Genomic DNA, 13,139 nt, shown 5'->3' on the forward strand with positions numbered 1-13,139 from the left:
TGAGACTCAACATTTTTGGACATTTTTGCGATTTGCTCCGTTTCAGATAAAGCACCCAATTTAGAAAATGCTGAACTTGATCTTTGCTTACCTAACTGATAATTCTGAAAAGAAAGACCCTACATTAAAGAGCTATTCGGGACTGGTTTGCATGAGCATCAGTCAGCACACATGATCAGAGCATGCTCGCCCTGATGTAGTTTGATGGACTCCTGATGCACTGTTGGGGTATCTCTTAATTGCATGATGGGATGGTGTTTATCTGAATTGTGCCACCTTGTTTTAACAGAGCTTTGGGGTGCATGTAGATGGGCAATTCAATTTGACAGCCACTCATGCAATTAAGAGATGCCCAGAGAGGATGTTGAGATATCCTCCAGAGATATCATGGTGCGCATTCACTCAGCACAACCCTTTATCGTGTATGCCAGTGGATCGATCATTCACACTGGCCCTAAATCTCTTACAGACAAGTTTTCCTTGAACTGAGTTAGCAGAATTATGTGTGGATTAAACATTTGTCCTATAAATGTAATTTGAATAGTAGTTTTGTCCCATGCTTTCTTATAGTAGTGCTATGGAATGCTAAAGAACCCAAGTTTTTTGTTACAGGTTTTAAACCTCTTTCAATTTTTTTTTTGGGGGGGGGAGTAAGAGTTTAGCATTAGCAGACAATATAGCTGAATACATTTTCCCCCTTATCATTGTGTTTGAAGCATTTATAAACACAAATCGGACACTGATGGGTTAAAAATTCTAACCACCAATACTCATTGTAGGTTCAATAACATCTGGAATGCAAAAACAAAAACACCCCAAACTAATTAATTTTTGTAAGAATTTATAGCACGTTAAGATGGGTCAATTTGTCACATGTGGTTTTCTTGCTGTATTCAAAATATACCCATTCCCTTACCACGTCAATGTTGTTTTCCTCAGTGTGATGTACCATGTGTTTTAAACTTTGGTCCCTCTTGACTTGGTGGTTTATTTTCCACATTGTGATGTTTTTACTACACTTTTTATAGGGAGATCCAGGTAAGGATGGCACTGCTGGCCCACCGGGTCCTCCTGGACAGCCGGGTGCAAGAGGACCCCCTGGAGACACAGGAAAAGATGGTCCCCGGGGACCGCAAGGCCTCCCTGTAAGGAGTAGTTAATAGCAAAGATCGTTGTTGTAAACTAAAATGCATGTGTTGGGGGGGGGGTGGGGGGATATCTCTCTCATGATGCATTTGAACCAAAAGATCCTCAGCCAAGAACCCACATTTTAATGACTGAAGAAGCCAATGAGAGGTGTTTATCACTGAGTGCAAGAGTAGAGGGTGCTCATTCTTCACTCTCTGGAAGCCAGAGGAAGAACTCATCACCAAGCAGGAGTATGTTGAAAGAAAAGTATCCAGTCACAAACACTTTGTGGAGCCTGCCCTAAAATGGCAATTTGCACTAAGTCAGTAACATATTGGATTTTAAGGTTCACAACATTTGAGTTTCACTTGCTGTACCATGAGAGTGATCACAAGTGGCAACCTAAGAGTTACTTCCATATAGAGCTTTAACAGTAACTTGTTCTAAATGATTATTCTGAGTTGGAAAGTGGTGGTTGTATTAGGGGTAAAAAATCATTATGACTTTTTATTAACCATTACAGCCATTCACACTTTCTCCATGGCAGTTAACCAGCAGATTTCTCTATTGATGAACTGGAGAACTGGCTGGTTCACACACAGTAATCCACTACCAAGCAAAGATAATGGAGCTCGGGCATAGTTTTAGTGTTCAGTATAAGTCATTAGAACGTAAGAACAGCCCTGCTGGATCAGGCCCAAGGCCCATCTAGTCCAGCATCCTGTTTCACACCGTGGCCCACCAGATGCTGCTGGAAACCTACAGCAGGAGTTGAGGGCATGCCCTCTCTCCTGCTGTTACACCCCTGCAACTGGTACTCAGAGGCATCCTGCCTCTGAGGCTGGAGGTGGCCTCTAGCCTTCTTAACTAGTAGCCGATGATATCTCCTTCTCCTCCACGAAGTCATCCAAACCCCTCTTAAGGGGTTTGGAGACCATAGCGTAAGGTATGCAGATGCATAGCATATTTTTATCTCTTAGCTAGTTAATGCTCATTTAAACCCCCATCGCAACATTTTAATTCTCCCTTAATTCTTGTTGCAAAAATACTTTTTGCCCTTCACTGTTGTACTTTCAGGTGGGAGAGCAGGCTTTGGGAAAATAAATGTTAGAAACACATTCATTACCTATCTCATTGAAATAATTTAACTTCTGTTTCCTTAGGGTGAGAAAGGAGAACCTGGAGTACCTGGTATCATGGTTAGTATACAATCTAGAATATTAAAATCAACCCCAAATTAACTGACTTTCATATGTGAATATGAGATGCTTGCCTTGCTTAGCTCAGATGTGGGTGCCATTTCTGGTTTGGTCATTCTCTGTGTCCTGCCTGTTCTAATGCAATTGCTTCCTCTCACTCTGGTTTTGCTTGCTAATCACAACTCAAAACACATTGCCACAATCTGTGCTAAACTGAGTACAGAACAATAATTTGTCAGGCTTAAAATGTTGTCCAGGACACTAAAACCAAGCAGTCATTTCTCCTTTGCTGAGTCAGCTTTCTGCACAGCATCACCAAGTTCTCGGAAGAGAAAAGGTGAGTCTCTTTCTTAAGGCACTACTGTGTTCACTTCAGTGTTTTATTGTCCTGTTTTGTTACACGTTTATTTTATTAGATTGTCAGAATCTGTTTAAGCTATTCTTTATACCCATCAGGTCTGTATTGGGAGTGGGGGTGTGGATTGGTGTATGTATTAGGTGTGATCCATAAACCTAAGAATCTGAAAATTAGAGCCTTAGGGATCACTGAACTTTTTAAAGTGACATAAAATGGACATTGAGGAAGATATGCTGCCAGTGCAGTATGCAAATGTTTATATTTTGCAAAAGATCAGTATTTTATCAAAGGGAAATGACTGTTCCTCCTTTTGCACCCTAAATGTGTCTCCACTGCTGCTGTATGGAGGACCCATTGCTCTATCACAGGCCTTTCAAGATTACAACCTTTAGCACAAATTGACACAAAAGATTACAACCACTGAATGAAAAAATGTTAGGCAGTTCATGGTATATCAAACCATTCTGAAGCCCGAACTAGATGTGATGTTAATCTAGATGTAGGTAATCTAGATATTATCATTAATGATATTTCTGTATCAATTTTCAACAAAACAAAAAAGTTCTGAAAGCTGGTTACATAACAAAAGAAATGACAAGATGGTTCTCTGACCCAAAGAAGCTCAAATCCTCCCCATCTCTGGCAATTTTTTAAAAACATCTGAAAACCCATTTTTTCACCCGAGCTTTCCCAACTTTTTAAAATTGTCTGTTTTAATTTTATGGTTGATTTTAAATTGTTGAATTGTTTTAACTTTTTATATGTGTTTTAATTGTTTTATGTTAACCGCCCAGAGATGAAAGTTTGGGCGGTATAGAAATTTGATAAATAAAATAAAATAATTAATTAATACATATAAAAATAAATACAAGAGAGAACCACCAACAGCTACTAAGAGAGATGCTGTGCAGGACTGACTATGGACAGTTGCTCTTCCTTTCCAAATATAGGACGTCACTACTTTGCAAGGTGTTTCTTTACCCAGTTAGCAGGCAGGGGTCTGTGTCATTTTCCACTGCATGTTGGATTTTTGTTTGCTAAGACACATTTAGGATCTGAATGATTGGGAGCTCCCCTTTCAGGGCAAATAGCAGTTGTGGAGCCCTAATTTAAATTAGGGCTATAGCAGAGGGAACAGTTTAACCCTCTCAAAGCCCTAAGCCTAATTAAATTCTGCCATGGCTCCTATTTAATTGATTGATTGATTGATTGATTGATTTAGTGCCGTCAAGTTGGTGTTGACTCTTAGCGACCACATGGATAGATCCTCTCCAGGATGATATGTCTTCAACTTGGCCTTTAAGATGTTTCAGTGGTGCATTCACTGCTGTCGTAATTGAGTCCATCCACCTTGCTGCTGGTCATCCTCTTCTTCTCTTTACTCCAACTTTCCCCAGCATTATAGACTTCTCAAGGCAGCTGGGTCTTCACATAATGTGTCTGAAATATGATAGTTTGAGCCTGGTCATTTATGCCTTGAGTGAAAATTCTGGATTGATTTGTTCTATGATCCATTTGTTTGTTTTCCTGGCTGTCCATAGTATCCTCAAAAGTCTTCTCCAGCACCAAAGTTCAAAAGCATCAATACTTTTTCTAACTTGCTTCTTCAAAGTCCAGTTTTCGCATGCATAGAATGTCACGGGGGAAACCATTGTCCAAACAATTCTAATCTTTGTAGGTGTAGACACGTCACGGCATCTAAATATCCTTTCCAAGGCGTTCATTGCAACCCTTCATTGTGACCAGAGGAGAGCTGGTCTTGTGGTAGCAAGCATGACTTGTCCCCTTAGCTAAGCAGGGTCCACCCTGGTTGCATATGAAAGGGAGACTTGAAGTGTGAGCACTGCAAGATATTCCCCTCAGGGGATGGAGCCACTCTGGGAAGAGCAGAAGGTTTCAAAGTTCCCTCCCTGGCATCTCCAAGATAGGGATGAGAGAGAGTCCTGCCTGCAACCTTGGAGAAGTCGCTGCCAGTCTGTGAAGACAATACTGAGCTAGATAGACTAATGGTCTGACTCAGTTATGGCAGCTTCCTATGTTCCTATGTCCCAAGTGCTAGTCTGCGGCATATTTCTTGACTGCTGAATCCTGTACTGTTGACGGTCAATCCTAAAAGGCAGAGCCTATCCACCACTTCATTGACTTCATTGTCAATTCTGAGGTTGGTTGCTATACCTATTGTCATTAGTTTAGTCTTCTTTACATTTGGTTGTAGTCCCATTTTTTCACTGTGCTCCTTGACTTTCATTACTGGAGCTTGAAGATCATCTGCATTCTCAGCTATCAGAGTGGTGTCATCAACATAGCACGAATTATTGATGTTTCTTTCTCCGCCTTTAAAACCACTCTCATCTTCTTCCAATCCAACTTCTCTCAATATATGTTCAGCATATAAATTGAATAAAGAGAGAAAAAGTATACAGCCTTGTCTTACTCCTTTACTGAACTGGAACCAGTATGTTTCACCATGTTCTGTCTGGACTGTGGCTTCCTGTCCTGTGTATAGGTTTCTCATGAGAACAATGAGATGTTATGAGACACCCATTTTCCTAAGGATATTCCACAACTTGACATGGTTGATGCAATCCAAGGCTTTTCTGTAGCCAATAAAGCAGATATTGACTTCTTTCTGGTATTCCTTGGCTTTCTCAGTTATCCATCATATATCAGCAATAATGTCTCTTGTTCCTCGGCCTTTTCTGAAACCAGCTTGAACCAGCTTGAAAGCATTTCCCTTTCCATGTAGGGCTCTAATCTGCATTAGATGATCCTGAGCATTACTTTGCTAGCTTGTATAATTAAGGATATTGTGTGATGGTTTGCGCAGTCTGTTAAGTCTCCTTTCTTTGGTATGGGTATGTAGACTGACCTCTTCCAATCTGTTGGCCATTGTGATGTTCTCCAAATTTGCTGGCATAGTTTGGTTAGAGCCTTGACTGACTCTTCTTCTGTTGCCTGCCATATTTCTGTAGCTATTCCATCAGTTCCTGTAGCCTTCCAACTTGGTAATGACCGGAGTACTGATCTAACTTCATCTCCCTGTACTAGCAGTTCTTGCAAGTAGGGAATATCTTCTACAAACACTTCAAAGCCCTGTGATTGGACGGTAGGAACAGTTAACTCTCACGATTCTAAACCCTTGAGAATCAGTTTGAATTTAGCAGCCAGCCAATAATAATAGTCATTTATGTGTCCTAAAGCTAATCCGTTTACTCAGAAGTAGGCTTATGGATATAATGAGCAATAGGATCTTGAGAACTGCCATTAGTATGTCTTAATCACTGAAGATTGTGAAAACACAAACTTTTTCATTTGCCAGTGAAAGCATGTCCATGGGGAAGACTGTTTTCGTTTATCAATATATTGGAAAATATATATTGTAGGTCAAGCTAGTAATAAAGCTTCTACTTTATTAATTCTCACACTGCTTCATTGCTGCTGTTTACATAACTAGTATAACATGCCTAATTTATTTATTTTGAAGGGTGAACCTGGTATTCCAGGGAAAAAAGTAAGTTATTAATTCCTCCCTTCACCCACCCACCCACCCCGGCAAGAATTTTTAACCCTTATTGTTTACTTGTCTTGGAATATGGTTCCTGTAAATATGCTTGTTGATCTAATTGCATTATTTAGGAAACAAAGTATATCTTGGAGTGAAGGTATATGCAATCAATAAGGAAATTGGATAATTGAGAAAATAGGACAATTTCACATATTTGATGAGAATGTTAAAAAAATTAAAGTATGCTTGAATTATCAAATATATAAAATGTACAATGGACTGTTAGCATTTGGGTAGGGGGAACAAGAAATGTAAAAGATGCCAACAAAGCCAAATGCCCATGAAATGCAGGAAGTAGTCTGTACAATGTGTTTGAAGGTTTAGTTAAACTAACTCTTCCTTAAGGCTAAATTGGGACTACATTATACTCTATTGCTAGTTAGAAATGTTTCATTAGTAAGCCCTGAGTTGCCTTGTTTTCAATGAATTTTTTTTGAAGAAGACATTACTTATTGTCTGTGGGACAGAAAGTATATTTCTGAAATCTTGTAGCCATATGTCTGTGTGGTTCTGAGCAGTAAAGTGCCTTCCGTCTTGGCCACATGTACTTGGTAGCCTCTTTGAGGTCTATTAGAAGGAAGAGGGTCTTTGACTAGCTAACACAGTCCAACACAAACATATAGAATCAAACACACCACACAGACTCAGCTACCTTGGAGAACTCTGCACAGACATTCGTTTCTTATATCCAATTCAGCTGTCTGCAGGGCAGTGGGAAGGGGGCAGCAGTTCATGTTTGCTGTAACATATTCATGGGTATGTTCACTATTTTCTAGTAATAGTTAATGAGAGCACAGTGACTGAAAGTGTGTTTCCACACACTCATAAGTGGCTTCTAGAAAGTGCATCAGTGGATGTTTCATGTTGACATTAGTTCCTTCATGCAGCTGTGTTCCTGGCACCTTTTAATGTGGTGATTCTCTTTATTTAGCAGGGGAGAGCAACTGGTGCCATCAGACACCTCTGAATGCCTTAGTTGCATTCATAGCTTGTTTAACTTTTCAGAAATGCTTGAAAATGAAGAACCTGTTCATACAGCCTGTAAACTGGAGATGTCATCTACCCGATTAAGCAGGGATCAAGTATACATTTGTGATCCCTCCCATCTGAGCTAAGAGGTGGAAGAGTTAAGGAAACTGGGATACATTTATAGAATGTACACACACACTGCACATCACATCACATTTGAGACCTCATTTGAGGCTTACAAAATTGTATAAGCTTGTAGGTTTTCTCTACACATACCAAAAATGGCAACTGGTAGTGGTATCTAATGTGTTAGAATAGCCATGAGTGTTAAGAAAATATTGGATGGTTTTCTATTTTCCTGTGTAAGTTTCAGTATGAGACACAGTTAACAGTTCAACAGAAGCCACACCTCTGTGACATTTAAGGGGAAGTTTTTGGAGAAAATCAACTAGAAATTGAGTTGAATTAAGTCCCAATTTAGCATTAAGGACAGTTTGGTAGTTATTTTTAGTTAGGTTTATCGTGTGTCCAGCTGAGCTCTCTGCCAGCATTGACCCTGGCAAACATAATGCACTTTTTGTATTTCAGTGTCACCTATGTGTGTTCTGTCTCATCAGGGTGATGCTGGAATCCCCGGAGAACCAGGGATTCAAGGCCCAAAGGTAAACTTCACTACTGTGCCTGATTCTTTCCTTTTGCTGCTGTTTTGCTTTGTTTGTTGTGGGTAGTAGACAAAAATCAGTACAGATTTTTTTTTTTTTGGTCAGAGTGATAAAATTAAATTGAAGAAACAAAAGCAGGAAGGAAACCTAGAGAAGTTTGCTAGATAGGCTTATCATATTACATTTTTATTCTAAATATATTTGATGTCCAAGTTTCATCACAGCAAGACTGACTTATCCAGGACTGCGTCGAGCAAATTCAACAAAGTTTTTTGTGAATCGAGAATCTTTAGATTTTGAAATGAAAGGATGATTGAAACCAGTCAGAGCAATCAAAATTAGTCATGAGGATTAGATAAAACAATTGTGTCTGTAAAGTAACGATTAAGACACAGTGTTAATTTTAAATTTGTGTTACTTTCAGGGAGAACAAGGAAGCAGTGGCTCCAAAGGAGAGAATGGCACAGATGGGTTACCTGGGCCAAAGGTAAGCAGAACATACAATAAAACAGCAAGATTACTAAACATACTGCTTAGAAACTGAGTTTTCTCTTGCACCTCTTTCAAATAATGCAGGGAGAACAAGGAAGCACTGGCCCAATGGGAGAGAAAGGCATAGATGGGCTACCAGGGCCAAAGGTAAGCGGCATATGGAACAGGATAGTAGGACTAGTGAACACCCTGCTTAGAAATTGTTATTTTCCCCTTGTCAGCCACTTCAGGGAGAACAAGGAAGCATTGGCTCAGTGGAAGAAAACGATATGGAAGGGTTCCCAGAACCAAAGGCGCATATTTTGTGTATCTTCCTGTACACTAATGAAAGCCCTAGTTCAAAATAGGGTTCTGCCAGAATTCTTCCTAGATTTTGAGGTTCACTTTACCAGGTGCATTTTCCAGAGCAGAAGTGATCAAAGGCAGCATACATGATTGTTCCTGATTTGTATTTCCAGAATGAACTCTTGGTTTAAAAATTATGGGGGAGAATGGGATTCCCACCTCAGATCTATTTTTCTTCTAAGCCTTCTTTAGGATCGGAGTTGTATCTTGGAATAATATATAAACCACTATCAAAATCCTGGATTTGGGCATTTGAAACAGGGTGCTGTGGGAGCACATTTAAAATGGCTCTGATAAGCACAAATTTCCACTACTATTATGCAGTAGCATGAAGAAACAAACAAATGGCAAGGAACTACTTAATAACTTGAGCAATTAAAGAAAAGGTATAAAATTTGCCCCCACTGCACAAAAATGACATCAATCTGGGATGGAAACTCTGGCCATTTTAAATCAGCCAAGCGACACTCCTACAGCACCCATTTCAACTGCAGAATCCCAGGATTCAAATCATTGTTTTATTTTTAATTCCCACAGGAAGGTTTGTTTTAATGTTTAACATTATTTTCTTTAAGGAAACAGGTTGGGGTTTTTATTTTTTTATTACAATGTGAGGGCACATACACTTAATCTATGATTGACATTCCAAAAACCGGAATTTCTGCTGGAAGACAAGCAGAGAAGAACCCAAGGCATCTTGGATGGCAGAAGACTGATGGGGCGGAGCTGGAAGAATCTGCTCATTCCTACTTAGAAACTGAAGGTTCCCCCTTTCACCTCTTTCAACTATTATAGGGCGAACAAGGAAGTGCTGGCCCAATGGGAGAGAAAGGCATGGATGGGCTACCAGGGCCAAAGGTAAGCAGGGCATGCCAGAAGATAGTAAGACTAATAAAAGCCCTGCTTAGGGGAATTGAGTTTTCGCTTGCACCTCTTTCAATCTCTGCAGGGAGATCAAGGAAGTGCTGGCCCAGTGGGGGAGAAGGGCCTAGATGGGCTACCAGGGCCAAAGGTAAGCAGTGCATGAAATAAAATAGTAAGATTAGGGAATGCCCTGCTTAGGAACTGAGAGTTTTCCCTTGCACCTCTTTCAACCTCTGCAGGGAGAACGAGGAAAGGCTGGCCCTATAGGAGGAAAAGGCATTGATGGGTTACCAGGGCCAAAGGTAAGCAGTTCATGAAATAAGGTAGACTAATTAATGCCCTGGTTAGGAACTGAGAGTTTTCCCTTGCACCTCTTCCAACCTCTGTAGGGAGAACAAGGAGAGCCTGGTCTGATGGGAGAGAGAGGCATAGATGGGTTACCAGGGCCAAAGGTAAGCAGCTCATGGAACAGGATTATCGCTACCATGATGCGCAGCGTTACAGCTCCATAACACTGCACCCCAGAGCTGCTGCCAACTTCTGTGCAAGAAGCAGTGTTTGCAGAGGTTTCCCCACAGTCACAAATGGGGAGACCTGCAGAAAAGCTGCTTCTGCATCCACTACTACTGAACAGCGTTACGGAGTCGAAATGATACACATCGTGGCAGTCAGTAAGATTAGTGAATATACTGAGGTTTCCCTTACACCTCTTTCAAAACTCCATAGGGAGAACGAGGAAAGACTGGTCCGATGGGGGAGAAAGGCATTGATGGGCTACCAGGGCCAAAGGTAAGCAACACATGGAACAGGGCAGTAAGACAAGTCAATGTGCTGCTTTGAAATGGAGAGTTTTCCCTTACACCTCTTCAACCTCTGTAGGGAGAACAAGGAGAGCCTGGCCCAATGGGAGAAAGAGGCATAGAAGGGTTGCCAGGGTCAAAGGTAAGCAGTGCATGGAACAGGATGGTGAGGCTAGTGAGTGCCCTCCTTAGAGACTGGGAATTTGCCCTTACACCTTTATCAACCTCTGCAGGGGAAACAAGGAAGGACTGGCCTAATGGGGAAGAAAGGCATAGATGGGCTACCAGGGCCAAAGGTAAGCAGGGCATGGAACAGGATATTAAGACTAGTGAACACGCCGCTTAGAAATCGAGAGTTTTCCCTTACACCTCTTTCAACCTCTGTAGGGAGAACAAGGGGAGCCTGGCCCAGTGGGAGAAAGAGGCATATATGGGCTGCCAGGGCCAAAGGTAAGCCGTGCATGGAACAGGATAGTATGTTTAGAAGCCCTGCTTAGAAACTGAGTGTTTTCCCTTGAATATCTTCCAACTTCTGCAGGGAAAACAAGGAAGGACTAGCCCAGTGGGGGAGAGAGTCATAGAAGGTCTCCCAGGGCCAAAGGTAAGCAGCGCATGCAATTAGGATAGGAAGAGTAGTGAATGTGCTGCTTAGAAACTGAGAGTTTTCCCTTGCACTGATGCAGGGAGAACAAGGAAGCTCTGGCCCAATGGGGGAGAAAGGCAAAGATGGTCTACCAGGGCCAAAGGTAAGCAGCACATGGAATTGGGATAGCAAGATTAGTGACCGGCCTGCTGAGAAACTGAGAGTTTTCCCTTGCACCCCTTTCAAATGATGCAGGGAGAACAAGGAAGCTCTGGCCCAATGGGGGAGAAAGGCATAGATGGTCTACCAGGGCCAAAGGTAAGCAGTGCATGGAATCGGGATAGCAAGATTAGTGACTGGCCTGTTTAGGAACTGAGAGTTTTCCCTTGCACCCCTTTCAAATGATGCAGGGAGAACAAGGAAGCATTGGCCCAGTAGGGGAGAGAGGCAAAGATGGTCTACCAGGGCCAAAGGTAAGCAGTGCATGGAATTGGGATAGCAAGATTAGTAACTGGCCTGCTTAGAAACTGAGTGTTTTCCCTTGCACTCCTTTCAAATGATGCAGGGAGAACAAGGAAGCATTGGCCCAGTAGGGGAGAAAGGCAAAGATGGTCTACCAGGGCCAACGGTAAGCAGTGCATGGAATTGGGATAGCAAGATTAGTAACTGGCCTGCTTAGAAACTGAGAGTTTTCCCTTGCACCCCTTTCAAATGATGCAAGGAGAACAAGAAATCTCTGGCCCATGGGGGAGAGAGGCATAGATGGTCTACCAAGGCCAAAAGTAAGCAGTCCATGGAGCAGTAACCTTCAGTCAGGAAACAGATAATCTCATACACACATAAAATCTTCCACATAGGTACTAGGGATGTGCACGGTCCGGAGAAGTCCGGACCGGCACCGAAGGGGGGCCTTGTTTTTAGGGCGGGGAGGGCTTGCTTAGCCCTCCCGCCTCCTTGCCCCCGCCAGCGCCCGTATTGAACACTATAGGGGCGCTGGAAACCAGCCGCCCCCCCCGCCGCCGCCGCGGCGGCGAAATAACCCCTAAAACCAGCCAGCCCTCCCTCCCTTCCAGCTAGCTGCCCGCCTGCCCCCCACCCACTCACCCACCCACCCGGTCGCTCACCCGGTTGCTGGATAAAAAGCGAGAGGAGCTCCGGCACAGAGCTCCTCTCGCTTGGAAGGCCTCCAGCAGAATGGTGGCTTGCGCGCACGAGCATGCGCGCGCCGCAAACCACGCCGTTCTCCGGAGGCCCGGTCTACCCGCCGGGAAAGGGCCGGGTAGACCGGGCCTCCGATCGCTGGGTAGACCGGGCCTCCGATCGCCGGAGGCCCGGTCTACCCAGCGATCGGAGGCCCGGTCTACCCAGCGATCGGAGGCCCGGTCTACCCGGCCCTTTCCCGGCGGGTAGACCGGGCCTCCGGAGAACGGCGTGGTTTGCGGCGCGCGCATGCGCGCGCGCGCAAGCCACCATTCTGCTGGAGGCCTTCCAAGCGAGAGGAGCTCTGTGCCGGAGCTCCTCTCGCTTTTTATCCAGCGACCGGGTGAGCGACCGGGTGGGTGGGTGGGGGGCGGGCGGGCAGCTAGCTGGGAGGGAGGGAGGGCTGGCTGGTTTTAGGGGTTATTTCGCCGCGGCGGCGGCGGCGGCGGGGGGGGGCGGCTGGTTTCCAGCGCCCCTATAGTGTTCAATACGGGCGCTGGCGGGGGCAAGGAGGCGGGAGGGCTAAGCAAGCCCTCCCCGCCCTTAAAGACATACCCCCCACCCGGACCCGGACCTGGCAGGGCCGGACCGGTCCGGCAGTTCGGCCATTCTTTGGAATGGCTGCCGGACCGGTTCGGGCACACCATTAATAGGTACCAAGAAATGGTCAGTTTTCACTTCTGGTGGCAGACTGATGCTGATCTAGAGGATTCCCTATGTTCAAAAGCCTTTTAGATTCAATCGTCATCAGTGTTCCTGCTTTGTTTTGGTTTTGGGTGGGGTTTTTTTACTCTAGAATAGGAGTGCAACCACAATTGGACCCTAATGCATTGTATGGGGATATTTAATCCCTTTCCCTTCGTGCTTTGGTCCCAATCAAAGTTCCCCTCCCGAGGCCAAGAGCAACTTCAGAGAGACAATATTCTTAGGGATTGTGGGGAGCAATATGGAAGGACTTAAATGCCATCCCTCCC

General features: G+C 43.7%; 1 protein-coding gene across 1 annotated transcript in view; it reads left to right on the forward strand.

The window, feature by feature from the left end:
- The window catches only part of LOC128344394 (collagen alpha-1(XXIII) chain-like), an 84,273-nt gene that overhangs the window by 18,646 nt on the left and 52,488 nt on the right, over positions 1-13,139 (forward strand). The window contains exons 5-22 of the mRNA XM_053294426.1: positions 2,292-2,327; positions 6,170-6,196; positions 7,837-7,881; positions 8,306-8,368; positions 8,458-8,520; positions 9,514-9,576; positions 9,668-9,730; positions 9,822-9,884; positions 9,972-10,034; positions 10,309-10,371; positions 10,462-10,524; positions 10,616-10,678; positions 10,770-10,832; positions 10,921-10,983; positions 11,066-11,128; positions 11,221-11,283; positions 11,376-11,438; positions 11,531-11,593. Of these exons, the coding sequence (XP_053150401.1) occupies positions 2,292-2,327; positions 6,170-6,196; positions 7,837-7,881; positions 8,306-8,368; positions 8,458-8,520; positions 9,514-9,576; positions 9,668-9,730; positions 9,822-9,884; positions 9,972-10,034; positions 10,309-10,371; positions 10,462-10,524; positions 10,616-10,678; positions 10,770-10,832; positions 10,921-10,983; positions 11,066-11,128; positions 11,221-11,283; positions 11,376-11,438; positions 11,531-11,593 (1,053 nt within the window). The remainder of the gene's footprint in view (positions 1-2,291; positions 2,328-6,169; positions 6,197-7,836; positions 7,882-8,305; positions 8,369-8,457; positions 8,521-9,513; positions 9,577-9,667; positions 9,731-9,821; positions 9,885-9,971; positions 10,035-10,308; positions 10,372-10,461; positions 10,525-10,615; positions 10,679-10,769; positions 10,833-10,920; positions 10,984-11,065; positions 11,129-11,220; positions 11,284-11,375; positions 11,439-11,530; positions 11,594-13,139) is intronic.

The sequence above is a fragment of the Hemicordylus capensis genome, chromosome 2 (assembly GCF_027244095.1).
Source record: "Hemicordylus capensis ecotype Gifberg chromosome 2, rHemCap1.1.pri, whole genome shotgun sequence".
Classification (NCBI taxonomy): domain Eukaryota; kingdom Metazoa; phylum Chordata; class Lepidosauria; order Squamata; family Cordylidae; genus Hemicordylus; species Hemicordylus capensis.